At 28.9% G+C, this 19,365-nt stretch overlaps 2 protein-coding genes across 2 annotated transcripts; both read right to left on the bottom strand.

Annotated features, from left to right (window-relative positions):
- Positions 1–1,826: 1,826 nt before the first annotated feature.
- Positions 1,827–9,891, bottom strand: LOC145750609 (uncharacterized). Its single transcript, XM_082566679.1, has 3 exons — positions 9,099–9,891; positions 5,902–6,005; positions 1,827–2,748 (listed from the first exon to the last, which is right to left on the bottom strand). The coding sequence occupies exons 1-3, from the start codon at positions 9,787–9,789 to the stop codon at positions 2,299–2,301; spliced, it is 1,245 nt and encodes a 414-aa protein (XP_082422805.1). The 5' UTR covers positions 9,790–9,891; the 3' UTR covers positions 1,827–2,298.
- A 5,493-nt stretch (positions 9,892–15,384) lies between these two features.
- On the bottom strand, positions 15,385–18,278 carry LOC145750519 (coiled-coil domain-containing protein 92-like). The gene is made up of 4 exons (XM_082566575.1): positions 18,021–18,278; positions 17,341–17,388; positions 16,944–17,098; positions 15,385–16,774 (listed from the first exon to the last, which is right to left on the bottom strand). Exons 1-4 carry the CDS (start codon positions 18,157–18,159, stop codon positions 16,244–16,246), a joined length of 873 nt encoding a protein of 290 aa, XP_082422701.1. The 5' UTR covers positions 18,160–18,278; the 3' UTR covers positions 15,385–16,243.
- Positions 18,279–19,365: the final 1,087 nt, after the last annotated feature.

The raw sequence follows: 19,365 nt of genomic DNA, 5'->3' as shown, positions 1-19,365 counted from the left end.
AAACCGCGTTAATTAAAAAACGTTTCACGTTTAAAAAGTGTTACCATTCTAAGTCAATAATTACAACTTAAACTCGTGATATTAAACCAAAATAATCTTCCTTCAACCTGGCATTTAACCATAAGATAACACCAACTCAGTTGTTTCCTTAGCTAGTTAGTTAAATGCTTAATTAAACACCGACACCCCAAATTAAAAGGAATCTGTAATTATCAACACTTTTCTCTGTTCTTGTAAATCGTACGACTTTCACAACGTAAACATATTGACAAAAATAATCTAAAAATTGACTTAATCTTACTGTTAGCTACTAATTAAGTAATTAAACATAAGTTTTTATTTTTGTATACTAAACACAGCTAATTAATTAAATTTCAAAGTACTAAACAATATTTCAAAGAAAACCTATCAAACTTGTTACATAAACATCCAAGATATTAACATTTTTGTTGCTAATTATTGAAAATATTTTAACATTAAACATTTATTTCCTCTTCCTTTAAAATATTGCGAAACCTTGCGTTAGAAATTGAGAATCTGACATTGAGTGACCTTGATTTTTGTGACGTAGGAAAAAGTTAGATTGTGACGTAGGGGAGACTACACCATACGTTTATATGCTTCAACAAATTTTTAATTTTTTGGTCAAAATTCACAAAATAAGTGTAAAAATTGTAAATACAAATACTACGTCACAGCAACCTTAAATAGAAGTTTAATTGTGTTACCATATAACGTTTAAACTCATCTTAACCACAATAAAACACCCAGAATGCAAACATACCACGAAGTAGCAATATTTTGTGTTTAAATTCAATCCAGACACTTTGTTGAAGTCGATTCGTTTTCGCTTTAGCAAAACTCGTTTTTTTAATGTGGTTGATTGGTTCATTTATGACGAACACAATAGTTAGTTTGTGAGGTAACAATGCTTGTAATTGTAAATAAACTTTTATGCCGAAATACAAACTCTAACTGACGTTTAGGGGTCAAATTATATGACCTTCGAGTTATTTATAGAGCTAATATGTTCAATGCAGGGTTGTTACAATTGCAGACAATTTGATATTCTTATTACGTCTCTACAGTCTGCAAAAAATGTAAAATAATGGAGTCATTTGTATATATTTGATCTTTTTTTTAAGAACTGGATCAACCATTCAAAATCAATCATTAAAAAACCCACACACACCAAAGTAACATAAATCATGAAAACGTCAATCAACAGTTCGATTATGACGTAATATCCTGTCGCTCCGCCCATTGAGTTTGGGATTAAATCTGTTGGCAGTTTGTTAATAACTTGAAACAAATTATTAGCCCGATTCTGCAACACCTGTGCTTCAGCCTTTGATATTTCGTCACCTTTCAATTCGTACCCAGACGTCGGGAAGTTTAAACGCGTCGCGCCGGAAAAAGGAGTGGAATTCACCGCAGAATGTAACAATTATTCTGTGTTGAGTTTATTTTATTAATCGTGTTTAAAACTGACTATTTTAAATCTTATAAAAAGGCTAAAAGGGGAAATAAAGGTCTGATGAAACAGCTGTTATTTTATTAATGTTGTCAATTTTAGATTTGATGATTAATTGAATAAAAATAATAAATAATTCTAATAAACTCCTTTTTATAAAAGTTTTATCGTGAAATTTGTTATTTTATAAAAGATTGTTATTTCTGTTTAAGTAAAAGACCATCGTACAATAAATTAATTTATTTTGTTATATCAACATCACTGAATTCATGCAAAATAAAAAACAAAAAAGTTTTTTTCACCAAAAATATTTCAATTTATTTAAAATATTTTTTTTTAATTCTTACCCAGTTAGTTCGGGGTGCGTAAAAGTACAAGATTTGGAATCGACATTATTTTAATTTAGTGCGCATGTTGAAGACTGAAGGCATAATTAATTACCTTTAATTAATTAGGAAATATAAAGATCAAATTTTAACAAAAAAATAATATTTGATTGTTATGTTTTACCTACAGTGAAAATAAGTTTGTGAAAAGAACGAAAAATAAATAAAAATGAAAAAAACATAAATTTCTGGCAATAATATTTTTTATTTTTTTAAACTGCTGAAAATTTCACAAACAAACAAAAATCACTCCGTTAAAAGTTTCTTTTTTTCTTTTAACCTCTCTCGGTTTGCTTTTTTCTCTTTTCTCATCTCTTCTATTTTTATCGAATTCCATTCCACTAAAGACTGGCGTCTCCATAGGGGTGGGGTTCGATCCCAGGACCCCCTTTTACTTCACCCACTCAGAGGGTTAATACCTTGACTAGAACATGGGGTTCACTTGTTTAATTTCTTGTCTGGAACACTTTGTTTTCGGGTCGCCCTTTTGTCTGTCTTTCGGTTCGAGTGTTTTCCATTCTTGCGACTTCTAGGTAATAATTCAAACTCAGAATTCTCAACAATATCAGAGTCTAGCTCGTTGTAAGACAAAGTTGTTGTTGCCACATCGTTGCTATGCTCCGATGACGTCATATTCGAGATATCCATCGTTAAAACTTTCCCTCTTTTGGCCTCGGCGAGTCGCTTCGCTCGCCCGGATTCGAACACGATCATTCGAGGGAGGAAGAAACTCGTCCTCGAGTTGGGGTTGATGTTTCTCAACTTCTTGACTTTTCCCTTTTTATTGACATGTAAGAAGCAGCCCTTGCATGATAAACTCTCGTATTGGTTGAGCTTATTGGGGAGAAAATTCTCTTTAAATATGCAGCGGTTTTTGGAGAACGATTTCTGCAAAAAAAATAATTTTAAATTATTTATTTAAATTTTAAAATTAATTCGAATAAGTAAATATTTAAGTTTTCTTTTAAAGTTTTGCAATTTTCGTGTGTTTTATTAACATTGTCCCTAATTAAACAAAAACTGTCCCAAAGTTGTCAATCAAAAGTTGAACATTCCGACCTCGTTTCAATTAAATTCAATCCCACAACAATGTAGTTTAACCTAACACAAAGACCATGTCAGTCAATAAAAAACTCGCGTGTTGTGTGTTTGTACACCGACCAGGAAACGAAGATCAAGTTACATTAAAGTTTAAACCCATTTTTTAGCTTAATGATTGTAAGTTTTAACAATTAAACTTTATTTATGGACAATTCGACAAGGTTCAATTCACTTCTGCTGCATTCTTACGTTGGGGGCTTAATTTAACAAGATTTTAAAATGCAATTAAAACAAAATTAAATTAAAATTTAAGGTTTTATTAAAAAATCTTAACTTGGGGGTATTTTTTTTAAATTATAAAACTAATATTTTGACAAGTTAAAATTCTGTCAAAAATGTTTTAATAATTCAATATTTAATGTCGAAAAGTATTAACTTTGTAGTTTTAGAAAATCACAGCGACACAAAGTAACAAAATGTTCTGACATTTGAAACATTTATCCATGAAAACCAAGCTTAAAATAACAACCTTTTGTACAACTTTAACAAAAGATATCAGTAACATCAGTTTTATAATAAAAAGTTTTAGCGATAATCTTTAAACCCTTAAATTGCTGTCTAATTGTTCCGGCTTTGCGCAAATGTTTTGACGTAACAGGAATTTCAAAAACTCCAAATTCCCAACGCAAAATAACCCCTAATATTTATTCAAATATATCACATAATTAACCCTGTATTAAGCATTCGGAACTATATATTAGATATTGGTATTTGCGTCAGTAAGGCTCTTATTGAACGAGGAAATAAAACGTCAAAGTTTTCCCACGAGTTTTGTGCAAATGTAGCTTACCCATGACTAAGGTTAGGCTATGTCGAGATCGGTGAACTGATTAAAGTTAGACTAAGGTTATGACGGCCCCACTTATAAATGAACAAACCCATGAGATTTCTAAAACTTAACGGGTTTTCACTCAGAATATTTTATCAAATTTCAAATAGCGCGTCAACCGTTGTGCAAATAAAGGGATATATCATTAAGCACATTATGGGATATGTTTGGACAACGGGTAAAAATAAACTTTTAAATTTAGTTTAAGTAAATAGGTTTTGTCATAAGGATTAAGCAATCGAAATTATGGTATCAAAGGTTATAAACAAACCACTTATTAATTGCGTAATTCCCTTAATCACAAAACAACAAAATTCAACAAGCTGTTGTATGTTATACGATTTCAAAAAAACGATTTTAATCCTGATCTTCCACCGAGTTAGAACCGCAATGTTTTGATTGTCTGAAGTGTGTGAAAGAAAACCCGGTGTAAAATTATCTCGAGTTTGAGCGTTAATTAAACCAAGAAGGAGGTTATAAGGCGATAATTAGAGCTAAGATGATCATATGTGAGCCCTGTATTACTAAGCACCTTTTCCTTTGTTGAAACCCAACCGACAATTTCAAGTTCGACCCAAAATCAACATTTATTTTGGCTGTGGTTCGACAAAAAATAAACAAATTGTCAATATTTTGATATATTTTTAAAAATAAGTTAATTTTTGTTATATTTTGTCAAATAAGTTGATTTGATATAAAGGTTATTGATGATTATTATTCATGGCTTCTAATATATCATCTAGCTGGGTGATATTAATTAAGAGTGGCATAATTTTATTTACTTAATCATTTCAATAGAATATCAAAATTCCGTTTTATTATAAAGCGAGGGCTGGCATTCATTTGAATTTATATTCATAAGCATTTCACTTATCCGGTTGTAACAACGCCACCTTAAATAATTAAATTAAAACCAACGACAAAAGTGTCGAAAATCCCACACAGAAGTTCAAACAAAACATTGGAACATTTATTTCCATGTCTTTAACTTTGTTGTTTACTGTTTTAGCACTCGCGTGGCTGTCTAAACCGTGATTTTAACAGTAAGTCTTTATACCAGCTTGAATGTAGATGTTACTCTCTGTTAAGCGTGTCAAAAACAAAGATGTTTTAATATTGGAAAGTGACATAATGTTCCATAGACATCTTACATACCGCAATACAAAGTGTTTACTATGAAAAGTGGTTACCGTTTAACAACAACAAAAACAAATTCTAAAAATAAAACTAGTTTAAAACTTTTAAAAATCTTGTTTTTTGCAAACTAATTGTTCAAATTAAACCTTAGTCACGTGACTTGTTATTTTATCCTGCCAGCCACGTGCCGTCCCAATTATCTGTTTGCAATAGCGGAAATTAGAAAACTTTATTAAAACAATTTTTGTCATTTTTTTATCGCGAAAAAACAAAAAATGTGGTAAACAAAAACCATGGAATTTTAGAATTCCTTTTTAGAGGCTACTACAGCTTTTTATCTTAAGGTATTGACGTTTTTATGCTTTTCTGTTATCGTGTTTTAGTTGAATAAATAACAAAAAGGTTGATTTACTATTTGGCATATTTTGTCGTATTGCGAATTCAAAATCGTATTTCGATGAGATATTGTTCCATTGAAGGAAACATTCAAATTATCACAAACAGATTTATTTTATCTTAAACCCAATAGGAAAGTTATCAAACGAATTGTCAAAATTAAAATCAATTCCAAATTTCCCCAAATTCAAAATCGTGTGAATTTTAGCTACACAACCTAACTCGATAATTAATTAATTATCGTTTTAAACCTCCTATTAATTAAGGCTGGTGCATGTAATTAATTAGTTAACAATCTGCAAGGTTAAACTTAACAAAATGTTCTTGAAAACCTAACCCAAACACTTAAATATTTAATAACTAGTTTGAACAAAAAAACATAAATCTTTATGTCCGCTTACAAAGTGGTAAACTGGTAATTTGAAACCCATGTTGGCCAAGTTTAAATGACAAAAAAATGCAACCCAAAATAACGCATTGTAAAATGCATTTTCGATTTTAAAAATAAATAAACTTGTACAACTTAGGACTGGGATAAAGTTAAAAAATAAGTCTACAGCAAAGAATAAATAACCCACCTTTGCTTTAACTTTTCCTGATTTGGAAACGCAAATAAATCGTCGTGTAGTCGCCCCCATAATTGTCACAATCCCTGTTTTAATCGCTTTTATCTCCAAAATTGCTAAAAAATAAAACAAAAAAATTAAAACCGTGGGAATAAAAAACATTTAAAAATTAACTAAAACAGGAGTGGTCGTATAATGTATAATTGTGACGTAATAACAGGTCAATTGTGATTCATGTATAGTCTCTAACAAGTCGCTTGTGGTCAGCTATTATCTTAATTTCCATAGAAATCATATATTTTCGTGTTAATTGAAACCACGTGTTAATTTAACGATAGTTAGTTGCTGGTTTTAACTTGTTATTAAACCCCTTAAGACGACTTAAGTTGCACAAAGTACTAATTACCGGATTTAAACGAAAATAATGCGACTTGTGCTTTTAATTTGGGCATTAAAACAAACCGATTTAATCACTCGAGGGACATATAAGTTAAGTGTATTTATGATACAACAAGTGTATAATTATGACGTCATAATCTTTGTCTTGTAGCGTTGTGAATGGAAATAGAACCGCAAACGTCCACAAGACAACTAATAAGTTTTTACAACATAAAAACTGAGAATTAATTTTTAAATTTTTTCGGATTTTCCCTTTTTATTTAATTGCGATAAAAAGTTTTGACCAAAAAAAATTTCGTTTTCTTGGAAACAAAACCAATCAAAAAGTTAATAAATTAACAAGCTTACAAATTAAACAAAATACAGCAAACTAGAACCATTTTAAACTAGGTTGGAGTAACAAAAGTTGCCTTATGGTTGAATTACCAATAAATAAAAACTAATTTACCGACAAACAAAATAATTTGACCTTTAAAGGTTAACAATTAATATTTGCTTAAACTTTTATCGATATCACGTGGATTTTTCCATTGTCAATTTTATTACATTTCAATAAATATTAACGCTTAGTTTTGTCAATACAGCGAATATTATTGAAGACGATTTCAAAATAAAGTTTTTTAAATTTTTCTTTTTTTTTTTTAGAATTAAATTTGGAATTTTACAAAAAAAAATTAAAAAAAAATTAATTAAACGCGTATTTTTTTAATGTTTAACATTTTAAGCCAATAATTAGGGTTAACTGATGGTTTATACGTATTTTAACTTGTTAATTTTTGTTTAAAACCCTCATTTTGCTACAAATTATCCCCCAATAAAAACTTAAACCTTAAATTTTAAACAAATTTGCTTTTTATCCTTCAACTTTTACAAATCAGTCGGTAATTATGTCGACTTAATTGCTCATAATAGCCGAATTATGACGTCACAAGTACCAACACAGGTGCGATTGTGTGAACAATCGTTTTGCAATTAAAATCAAATTTTGCAATATTTTTAAATTTATCCTCAATATTAAATCTACAAGTGTGTTGTTTATATACAAAAGAACGAATAAATTTCTAGATTTTCAATATCATGGTTACGTTAGTGACAATTTAAGCTTAATCCAGTGTCAATGTTTTGTGTATTTTGCCCAAAATATCCCGAAAAATGTCAATTTATCGGAAACTCTTAAATTTAAAACCTTCAACGTTTCTAATAACAACAAAACATTTTGATTGTGACGTCAACTCTATTTTGACACGTGACTAAAATATAACTGAAAGTCAGAAATTGTCGTTCTTATATCGATTAATATTTTAAATAGATTTTAATCGTTGTGTTTGTTGTTTAAAATTAACGTTGCTTGGCGAAAACGGTAAACATTTAATTTATGACGTCATTTTTTCACGAATTCAGTCGATTTTAAAAAATTTGTGAAAAAAAACAACAAAATATTAACACAATTGAAGACACGTGCCAGGTCGGGTAATGTTTCAATTTAATCTTAGTTTAAGTAGAGTCTAATTCCACGCGACATCGGCCGACTTGGGATTGATTTGTTCCGGCCAAATAGATCGCGTGTCGCCGAGGCCAAACTTATTTCCTCGCACGCATGTCGTTGTAGACTTAACTGCTATGTACACAGGATTAAATGAGACACAAAAGTTGAATTTGACGAGTTTTAAATTTAGTTTAATCCAGGACAATATTGACAACATAAAACCGTTAAAAATTACAATTTTTATTTCCTTTTAACCTCAAAAGTTGTCTAAACTTGTAAAATATACCGAAAAAATTCCCAAATTTAGTTTACAAAATCGTACGATCGAAATATTTTAACATTTTGGACAAAATATTGCGTGTGGTAGATAGTAATTTATTGAACAAAAACTTATATTTTGAACAGGTGTTTTAACAATGTTTTGACGCGATAGATTACTGGTTGTAAAGTTGATCAAACGGCAGAAACGTAAACTTGTAATTTACGCGAAATTTGTATAAAAAACGAAACATTTTTCTTATAATTTTCACAAACTTTCTCAATATAATATATTAAGATTTTTTAATTTAAAATAAATAATAGAAATATTGAAATTTATAAAAATCAGAATAAAGAAGTTTTTGATATCGCGTGGTAGTCACTTATTTTCTGCTTGTTTGAGCTACGACAATGTAACATTGATTGCTACTTTCGACAATTCTACATGAGTGACAGGTTTGCCAAAATCAAAAATATATTAAAAAAATTGGGGTGGTTTAAAATCGAACCTAAGACCTTTTTTACAACAATTTTAAGGAGTAGCCAAAAAGTTACAAAATTACTGGCAAAAAATTATGAAAAAATTGTAGGTTTTTCAGATCTTTCGTACGTGATATAAATTTAAAAGTAAACTCAGTGACGTTTGACAATTTCCTTTAAAAATGTGACACAAATCTGTGATGATTAACTTACCCAATTTAAAAGGCGGGGAATAAAACAGTTTCGATCAAACAGCGATCCTTCGGTCAATATTTGAAACTGTCTGATAGATTTGCGAAACACTCTAACATGCCACAATCATATAAGCGATCAATTATCATAATCGAGGACTTATTGGCCAAAATATTGATTACTATTGAGCGTTATTTTTAGGTTTTTGCAACCGCAAAATTTTACAAATATTCGCGTGTTTTTATATTCATTAAACGTGTGATATTTAATTTATGTTTTTAGTTTGTATTTTTCGATTTTTGACAGTTTCCCGTACCGTTGAAATTTAACCACTGACAAAATAGCACAATTTAAACTTGTTTATCACGAACAATTTTATATAAAAAAAACTTACTGTAATTCGTTTGCAGAATCGCTTTTTCGCCCTTGACTTTCCCATTGTTGTAAACAGCCAAATGAAACGAGTTCCCAATCTTGCTATACAACCTCTGACGTCGAGGTGACGTCATTTTTGGTTGCTTCTGATTCGAACCATGAATATTTTTATTCGATAAACCTGGGAATATGTTATTTGAGTTTGTGTTTGAGATTTTGTTTTTTCGATTTTTCTTGGGTCGGTTTTTCGATTTGGTTTTCTTCCGTCTGTTATTTTTTCTTTTTTTATTTTTATTCTTTTTTGATTTCTTGCCAGCGTTTCGTTTGTGTTTTAAAACAGGGACAACAACCTCTGGCTTGTCCTCTGCTAAGATATCAAGAACGTCTGTTTGGTGGCTGGCGATTAAACTTGTTTTATTTTGAGGTGCTGAAACTTCCAAGTCTGAACCTGGGTTGCTGGCAGGGGCTGCTTCGACTGAAATCGCAATAAACAAAATCAACAAAAAAATCAGTTTTGTTAAAGTTAATTCCATGTTGTAAAAACGTTCAAAGATTTTCGGCATTGCAAAAGTTTTCTTGTAAATTTTGTCTTTCTTTTTTCTGTGCGAACTTATTTGTTTGTAAGTTTTTATATCCTCAGCTTTTTCGTTCAAAATATTAAAGTTTTGACACTTTTCATAATTGTTATTATCAATATATTCTGTACTCATTTTTAAACAAGGTTTTACAACAATCCGCGCATTTGCTTCCCACTGCTTCCCGTTTATTTTAATCCGTTACCCAGAATATATTCACAACAGTTTTCTAATTGAAATGCTAAAAATAAATAAAATATTATCAACTACTTGTTCAAATATCGATTTACGAACGCTTGAACTTAAATCGGTGACAAACATAAAAATAATGATCTGATAATAATTTCAATACAACTCCATTTTCAATGGAATCCCACAGCGCTTTTAATTCGATATAAAAACTTAAATTTCTGGCTGGAACAAACGTTGTAACCCGCTAAGATGTTGCGTACTAGACTGGACTTGCTCGGTGCGTGACGTCAGTCCGGGGAATTTAACGAAAATTAGCAAAAAAATTTAAATTCAAATTATAACGAAAAATTATTGAAAATAGTCCACATTATTATAAAACCTTCCTAACAGTCTCAAAACCTTTACTACCTTAACACTGCATTATTATTAAATCCATTATATTCATTTATATACCGCACTTTACTAATTAATGAAGACTACACGCTACAAGTGTAAACGTTACTCGTTACTACACCACTCATACAGAGAGTAAGTCGCTTATAAGCACAGTCTGGTTGTTTTATATCGCGGGGAACGTCTAAAAAAAGGCAAAAAGCGAAACATAGTTGACGTTTTTACGCACGCGTTTCGGGCAGGCGTCTCAATCTTTGCAAAACGCGATGTATTATACCAATACAGTTAATACAAAAGTGGATTTCTACTGATTTAAAAAATTTAAAAAATATCTAACCTTCGGATTTTTTAAAACCTTAAAATAGATTTTTATTCAAAAACACACGAGGTAATTTTTAACTTTATTTTTCGGGTAATTCTTTAATAAATAACTTTAATAAGATTAATAAGCGTGGCGGTATTACACCATGGTCCACATTAAAGTATGTGGAAAGTAAATATAGACTTTAAGTCAACTGTCTTGTAAGTTACGGCGCGGTGATGCAATGTTGCTCTTGTTATTTATGTTTTGAAGTTGGTTTTGCTGCGTATATAATTATGTTAACCTCATAGCTTTACCCACTTCTCTATTACCACATAGAACTTGTTTGGTGACCATGCCATAATATACTTAAAATCTTTGTATAAACATTAATACTTTTGGCATGTTTTAAATCATTAAATTGATTTTGTCATTTTTTCCCGTCGCATTGTTGTAATATTAATTGTATATCGTATTTATTATTTACTTTTATCAATGTGCGAAAAACCAAAATAAAAATAAAAAAACTTGTAATATTATTTGATTTTATCCCTGATATATAACGCTGAATCTACTTATATAATGTAGTCTTATACTGTACAAGTTTAAATAGTATTGTTATCTTTGTTTTTAGTTTTCTTGATGATTTCTACGTCAAACTTAAACTCTGGTATTTTTAAAATTCCGTCTAAAAATGTTCTTTTATTTATTCGTTAAATATATGAAGTGATGTTGAATATAAAACAAACATGTCAACTAAAACAGGTGCCATAATTCGAACTCCCTTTTACCAAGAATAAATTTAAACAACTTTATTGTAGTGAAAAAATTGGGCAAAAATCCCTCATTTAAATAACCATAAAACAATAGAGATGTAATAACTATGTTAAACTTAACCACAAATATGCTTGCTAAGATAAGTTAAATACATAGAAATACAATGATATTTAACATACCATATTTAACCTAATATTATTTTATATTTGCAGTTTTAAAATGCGATATTTTTTTTTAATTTACTTTTATAATAAACGAATGTATACACAACTTCATAATTTGAGCATATTTTTGGTAAACATTAAATTAAGTGTATCTGTAATAACTAAGCCGATATTACTACAATTAAAGGCACTCGCGTTTAAGAGTTTGTTATAATCAAATACACTCTGTGTGTTGTTGATTTTCAGAGCAGACAAATTTCAAAAATGTGAAAAACAAACTGAGATTTTATTGCTCAGTCACCTATATCAAACATGCCGCACATGTAAAAAGAAAATGATTTTTACTCGCTCAATAAACTGATAAGCAGTGAATATAAAACATTTATTTGAGTTATTACACAAAGGTAAACATAAATGGGTGATTTTGAAGAATGTGTCAATGAGAAAGTACATAAAAAAACATTAAAAATAAAATTTTTCATTTTTAACCAGATGTGAAAAATAATTTGGGGTAGAAATAAAATCAAAAAAGATTTTTATCATATTGTGAAGTATCCATTGTTGCTGTTATCTAGAATCTTAAACGACTATTACTTAACAGAAAGTAAAAAACAACAAAAAATATGAAAAAGAATTTAAAAAATTGAGTCACAGGTCAAATTTAAAGAGAAAATCTTTTAAACCTTTATCATTTTTAGCAAAAATAACAGTTTATAGAAATATCTTTTCTAAAGGCAACTAATACTGGGTTTAATACTAAAACATCTTTTCTCTCACGTAAAGGGAAATAGGTTTTAACTAAATATTAATAGTTTAAAAACCCAACAAGTTAATTATTAAAAATTTTCAATTCTCTTTTAAATTTTATCGTTTTTTTTTGTGTTTAAATAAATATTACAAAGTTTTATTGTTAATTTTTAAAGTTCAGTTAGGTTTGTAGCAAATTAGTAATTAGTTTAATTACAAATAATTGTCCATAATATTATTGGCTACCACCACAAAAACATGTTTTCAAATTTAAACCAAAATAAATTAAAGTTTATATTTAAACAATTTATTAACTTTTTGTTTTATTTTTAATTTCATAATATTTTAACTAACTTTTAATTTATTATTTTTGAAGAAAAGTTTAATTTTAACAGAAACTTTACATTAAAAATAAAATATTTTAAATATTTTGAAAACCCAAAAATTCACAACAGAACAAGTGACGTCACAAAATCTTAATTTTTCCCGAAATTTTGGACACAAATCTGTCATTAAAATGCGGCATTAAAGTTAAAGTTAAAAGGAGTTTTCGTTAAAACTTTAAAAGATTTATTATCTCGTTATAAACTCTAGAAACAACCAACGAACAAAAAAAAAGAAAATATAAAATACTAAAAGCTTAATTAATTAATTAAAGACCTTAATAATATATTTAAATTTTGACATCAAAATATTATTAATTATCCACGCGACCAAAACTAAATTTAAAACAACTACTGACGTAACTGATGACGTCACAATCACGGATAAAACGTGTTTTAAACAAAAATAAATCCAAATCAATAATAACTATAACAACCCTTATACACATTGTTATAATTTGTTTAATTAAATTATTTTAAACGATTTATTATTTGCTTAAACCATAACAATAAAAATTCAAATCAATATGACGTCACAGAACTGTAATTATTGCGTGATAATAGTTGTGTGAATTTACGTCGCGACATTTCAATTGTGCAAACAATCAAACCTTTAAATATAGGTCTATGACGTCACAATCTGATGCGTCGGAATCGATTGATGGGATTTCGTTTTCCAGATGTTTAAGAAAATTTTCGACTTCGAATAAAAGACGTTTTAATAATACTCATTGTTACGTCATAATTAATAACAATTCACGGTTGAATAATTAGCGACAATAACTCCTTCAATTTGTAATAAATATAAAATTAATAATTTTACGATTTTAATATTTCTTGGTTTCCGAATTCGGGTTTAATTTAAACTTTTATTTAATTTTAAAGTTTTTAATTTAAATTTTAAAATAAACATTTGGTAAAAATAAAAATAAATTTTATTGTTAATTATTGGAGCTAAAAAAATCCCCAAAAATTTGGTGCGACAGACACCAGATTTCAACCAAGTACCGACTACAAGCCAGCACCTTCTAGAATATAATAGACAATCAAAATACAACTCATTAACAAACTGTATAAGGAGTGGTGTGCTTTAAATTAGGGTCTCCAGTTTTGGATGTGGGCGGTTTAAACTAATTATTAAACAACTAATTAGTGGAAAGTGTCACTTTACACAAAACAGATCGCTTATTAGCCTTCTAGTTGTTATAGTTAGGATAAGAATTAACTTAAAGTTGAATAAAATGACTTTGCAATTTTTGGTTAAAACTTGGGATTCTAAGAAGGATTGTGACGATTTCTACGTCACAAGGAAGTGATTGTGATGTTAATTTCTTTTAAATTATCGGGTTTTGTTTAAATTTTTTAAACATTTTTTCCCGCCTAAAAATTTGATTTCCGTTTAAAAATATTTGTCTACCATTTTTAAAGTTAAATTTATAGAAAATTTATTCTTAAATAAACGAAAAATAAGCAATTTAATGTTTAAGACTGCAATTTACTTTAAATTAGTGCAAAAAAGCAAGTATAAATGACCTTTATGAATACTTTAGTTAAGAGTTCATCAAATTCAATGACATAACAAAACTGCATCAATTAATATCATGTGTTATTTGATCAAGGTATAAGTGCAAATATTATTTAACAACCAGGCTATAAGCTAGCACGCATACCCGGCAAGGGAAATTTATAATTACAAATATTTCGTGGGTTTTAACGTATTTTAATTGGACTTTGTAACATATTTATGTTTTATTCATAAATATAATGAAGTATAATAACACCTAATCGGTAAAAAGCACTTTTAAGTAACAAAATTAACATTTAAACAATTATTTTAAACTATAAAGCTTTGTTTAGTTAACAAACATACCGAAAACTTGTTCAAAAAATGAAATTTTTTACGATATTTTGTATTTTTATCAATTTTTTAAATCAATTTTTTAAATGTATTTTAAATCAAGACTATTCTGTATTTTTTAAACAGCATCAAAAATACAAAACTATTAACTTCTCTTTAGTTTGACTTATAATTTTATCATTATATTAAACTATCTCTAGTTTATTAAGTTAGTCACATAACAATAGTTTTAAATTTAACCCAGAAAATCCACATTTACCACAATTATGTAGTTAACGTTTATGTTTTAAATTATAAATAAGTTTTAACCAATTTATATTAAATTTTACGTGTACTAACTAATACTTATTACAATATTAGACCACTGGTAGTATTTAAAATATATATTTGATTCTTAATTCACTCAACTAAATCCAATATATACAAACAGTATAAAAACAAACAAAAAAACAACAAAAATTGAGATAAACTTTGACTTTTTCTAACTAACTTTTAAACTACGATGTATATTTAACTAAATATTATTCCACCAACTACATTTAACCTTTCTAATATATTTAATTCTAAATATATACCATCCTTTCCAACTGTATAGTTAAAACCATGCTTAAAATGCTGTATTTCCTTTTGTTTATTAAGCCACCCACACAACTACCTTTTAAAGCTGCACTATGTCAATATAATGCAACTCAGGTACTGGCACCAAACTCATAAATCCTCGAAACATAAAACACTGGAATTTTTATAATGCTCTCATATTAAATTAAAATTATTTATTGACCAACCCTATTTAAATAGAACTCGTTCGATTTTGAAAAGGTTTGGAAGATGCGCGTGTACTTATTTTAGGATGATAATATATAAAACAAAAGGTAATTAATATATAAAAATAAAAAGAGTAAAAATCATAAATTGTTTTTTTTTATTAATAATAAACAAATAAAATATCTAAGTCAATTTTTAAATACTTTAAATGCAGTAATTAAGCAGAAATTGTTAAAAACCACGATCTAAAAAATGAATTCGATCGAATGTAAAAGTCTGCTCTGGCACGCCACCTTACGGATGAAAATATTTACGATCTCCGTAAAAAATAATTTATGTTGAACTGAAGCTATCAACAAAATTGACTAAGCCAAAGTAAAAACCCTTTTAAACCTTTGACTTTTATGTTTTATATTGAACAAAAAACATGATAACCATATGTTCAGGTGATACAATTGTGAAACCTAAACTGAAACCTTATATTTTCTTATTGTCAAGTGAAATATAATATCCTGAAGTTTTAACAAAGATTTAAACAACTTTAACTTTTATGACAATCCAAAACACAAAGAATTAAAATCATATTTACTTTAAAGTCAATTCTTGTGACAATATAAAACCCTATTTACTGGAAATTTTAAAATGATTAATTATTTATTAAGGCTACATTAAATTCGCATGTACTGTATTTGCCAGCAGTATATAGAGTAGGCGTTGTCCTATATTTGGTTTAAATTACTATTTTGTATCCGATATTGAGAGTAAAATTATGAATAAAATATTTTTTAACAAGTTTTATTAACACACTATAGGTAAAACAACATCAATGAAACTTAAAACAAGGGCAGTACACAACAGTCTACTTTAAATTAATTTGATTTTGTCTTAATTACAAAATACTAATTTTTAAAAAACTTTATTTGCTGTCAGGTAATGTTCTATTACTTTGAAATGATAACAAACAAGCAAAAATAAAGGCACCAAGCACATCAAAAAAACCTTTTTAAACTTAAGTCTCAGGCACCTGACTTTTATGCGACATTTTCTGATCTAACGACAAGTTTTTAACCTGATTCACATTTATCCTATCCTGCCTACCAGTTGAGATATTAATATTAGAACGCAACCTCATTGGCTCAGAACTAGGGTGATATATCGGGGGTAGAACTGAAGGCGGCCGGGGTAAAAGAACTGGTTCATTTTGGGCCTCACCCGCATTTAAAAATGGGGTGGGGTCAGGCATAACGCCGGGTTCAAACCAGGAATTTGTTTTTCTATTATCGGGGGTTGGGATTTGATCTTGGGACTCCCGGCTTAAAGATTTTCGAGCTTCGTTGTCGATGGATCTTGAGTGACGACGTGAGTTCCTCGAAGTTGATCGATTCTCACTCGATGAAGGGGGTTTAGGGGTGAATAATTTAGTTTGGTTTAAACTGTGAAGTTTAGAGTGGGTTTGATGAAGTTGAGCAGTTAAATAAGCAACATTTGACGAGCGGTTGTCAAGTTCTAATATCAAGGCTGAAATCTTTCGATTTTTAACCTTAATAATAATTTAAATCGTCAAGTTAGACAAAAGATTTAAAGGCCAAAAAATAGGTAAGATATTAACAACACACAGTAAATCAAATGTGCTATTACACAAACTTTAGCCACAAAAAACACATCACAGGTGGATAACATAGTAAACATTTAAATATAAAAGTTTCTACCTTGATTTCATTAATATATTCCATTTCCTTTTTCCCAACTTGTTCCTCAATTTGAACGAGTTGTCGGTCCCTCTTTTCCACCTCGTGAACCAAACATAATTTCTCGTTTGTAAGTTCCACAATGTCAGCTTCAAGTTGGGATTGTTTGGTTTGGTCTGTGAATAAAAAAGAGGTTTTATCAATATTAAAAATATCAGAATTTAACATTTTTTTCCCTGACCAAATGAGTACAAACATCAGTAGAATAATCTGGTTTGTTTTGATGCCAAAACAAAATAACAAGCTTAGTATAAACAAATATTATACAACAAATTATTGTAATCTTTATAACCAAAGTACAAGCGACCATCATCAACATTTTAATTCACAGAAAATAAAGTAAAAAATAAGTTTTTACCGCCTTGAGATGTGTCCTCTCCCCTCATTGCCAAATTAAAAGTTAAATCTAAAAATTTAAAACCATAAGTTAAAAAAATACAAACTAAAAGTAGACATGATGCCAAATATAAACAATAATAAATCTTAATAAATTTAAAGCAGTATTTTGTTTTGTTGGTAAGAAATGATTTAGCTGATTTTCCACCCCTATTAAAATATGTTAGAATTGTGTTTCATCCAGACTTTTTTGGTTTAAATTTAATGTACAGTGTGTAAGTATCCTTAACACCTAATTCTAAAGTGCCATATAAAATGAATTATACCCGGCAGCGTGGTGTAGTGGTAAGAACACTTGCTACACCACACATGAGGTTGTGGATTCAATCCCCACTGACCTCATGCTGAAGTGCCCTTAAGCAAATCACTATAATCGGTATGAACTTCTGCTGAGCCAGCACCTAATCAGCAGCTTAATTATTAGGCAATTATAATCCATATAATATCCCAAACTGCCACAGTCAACTCGCGATTGGGTCAGAGTAACTGATGCTACTCTATGTTTAAGTCGCGCATTCGACTTTTCCACATTGAAGATAAAAATATATACAAAAAAACAAAAAAGAATAACATTTTTATAGCCTATAAAAAAATAATTAAATAAACCAAGTTGTTTACAAAAAATTTATAATTAAAATTTACCTGAGCATTTTTTTTGAAGATTTTGTATTTCTTTGTGCAACCCTTTTAAAGTGCTCGCATGTTGAGTTTCCATGAACAAAATCGACTTTCTAGCCGATTGTAACTGAGTTTGAAGTGTCTGGTATGAAGGGGAGGCCATTTTAACTTTATATTTTTTAATATTTAAAGTTCTAACCTAATTATAACATTCTAAATATCTTGATTCCGTCTTTAACACAATTTAAAGTTAAAATTTATAAGAGAAACTACTTTCACACTTCTTTAAACTTTGCAAAAACTTTTATATTTTATTGGAATGCGGCACCTCATTTTCGGCACAATTTTTTGGTACCATAAGAATAACAACTTATTAAACTTTAATTTAACACATTTTTTACACTTTTAAACAACATTTAAGTATTGAAAAAAATTATACTTCCAATATTAAGAGAAATTGTTAATTACCAATATTTTAATCATAAACAAAATCAAAAATTTAAAAACCAGAAAAAGTACCAAAGTGCCGGTTTTATAAACTTTTTGACGTTTATTTACTTAGTAACAAACTAATTTGTTAAACAGCAAAGTTTTATAAATATAAAACCTTTATAAAGTTGCAAAATGATTTTTTTTATGTTTCTAAACAATTTCACACAAACAAAACAATTTTGTTTACAATACGCAGTGACCTTTGACATTTCTAGTTGCTAAGTAACTGACATATTAACTTTATCCTCTATAATTTTACTAACTTTAAAATAACTAAACAGCGTATACCTCAAGCCAGCAAACTCAACAGTTCTAAGCAATCTACAACGATCAGTAAAACTATGCTTCTATTAAATCTAAATCTATATAACCTAATAAACCTTTCAACCTTATAATTATTTCTGTTTCAGTTATACTTAACCTTTAGAAAGGCCTCCATGTACTGGGAGGCCTCTCCTTTTAAACCTAACAACTGATTTAACTTTAAATTAAACCAAAGCTGACCTTACTTTATATCATGCCATTTGTGGTACCCTGTATAATTTTATAAATTGAGTTATCCAAAAGAAAAATCTGTTTAGAAAACTTCTATTTTTCAGATATGTAGAAAAAGCGCAACAATAGCTTTATTAGTGTTTCTTAATTTTGCTTCGCGCGTTTTACGTTCCGTGTATACCTGCCTTTACGTAAGAGCGTTGCAGCATGAAAGCAGTGAGGATTGAACCTACAACTTTATGTGATGAAAAAAATGTTTCAAGAACTCCACCATGCTGCTGGTAAAAGTGAGATGTCGGCATAAATCAAATATTACCAACGTAGTTTTTGTGACCATAATTTGTAGAATTTACTTATAAAACCTGCAATATTTTCCATATAT

This window comes from Corella eumyota, chromosome 4 (assembly GCF_963082875.1).
Source record: "Corella eumyota chromosome 4, kaCorEumy4.1, whole genome shotgun sequence".
NCBI classification, from domain to species: domain Eukaryota; kingdom Metazoa; phylum Chordata; class Ascidiacea; order Phlebobranchia; family Corellidae; genus Corella; species Corella eumyota.
This window is presented reverse-complemented; position numbering and strand designations above follow the sequence as displayed.

What these genes read in the sequence shown, in the direction of transcription:
- LOC145750609 (XM_082566679.1), bottom strand. Translation starts at nt 9,789, where the DNA reads ATGAGTACAGAATATATTGATAATAACAATTATGAAAAGTGTCAAAAC. An exon ending in GATTCTGCAAACGAATTACA is followed by an intron (nt 6,006 to 9,098) that starts GTAAGTTTTTTT and finishes TTTATTTTTTAG; the next exon opens with CAATTTTGGAGATAAAAGCG. An exon ending in CAGGAAAAGTTAAAGCAAAG is followed by an intron (nt 2,749 to 5,901) that starts GTGGGTTATTTA and finishes TTTTTTTTGCAG; the next exon opens with AAATCGTTCTCCAAAAACCG.
- LOC145750519 (XM_082566575.1), bottom strand. Translation starts at nt 18,159, where the DNA reads ATGGCCTCCCCTTCATACCAGACACTTCAAACTCAGTTACAATCGGCT. An exon ending in TCTTCAAAAAAAATGCTCAG is followed by an intron (nt 17,389 to 18,020) that starts GTAAATTTTAAT and finishes TTAAATTTTTAG; the next exon opens with ATTTAACTTTTAATTTGGCA. An exon ending in AGAGGACACATCTCAAGGCG is followed by an intron (nt 17,099 to 17,340) that starts GTAAAAACTTAT and finishes TTTTATTCACAG; the next exon opens with ACCAAACCAAACAATCCCAA.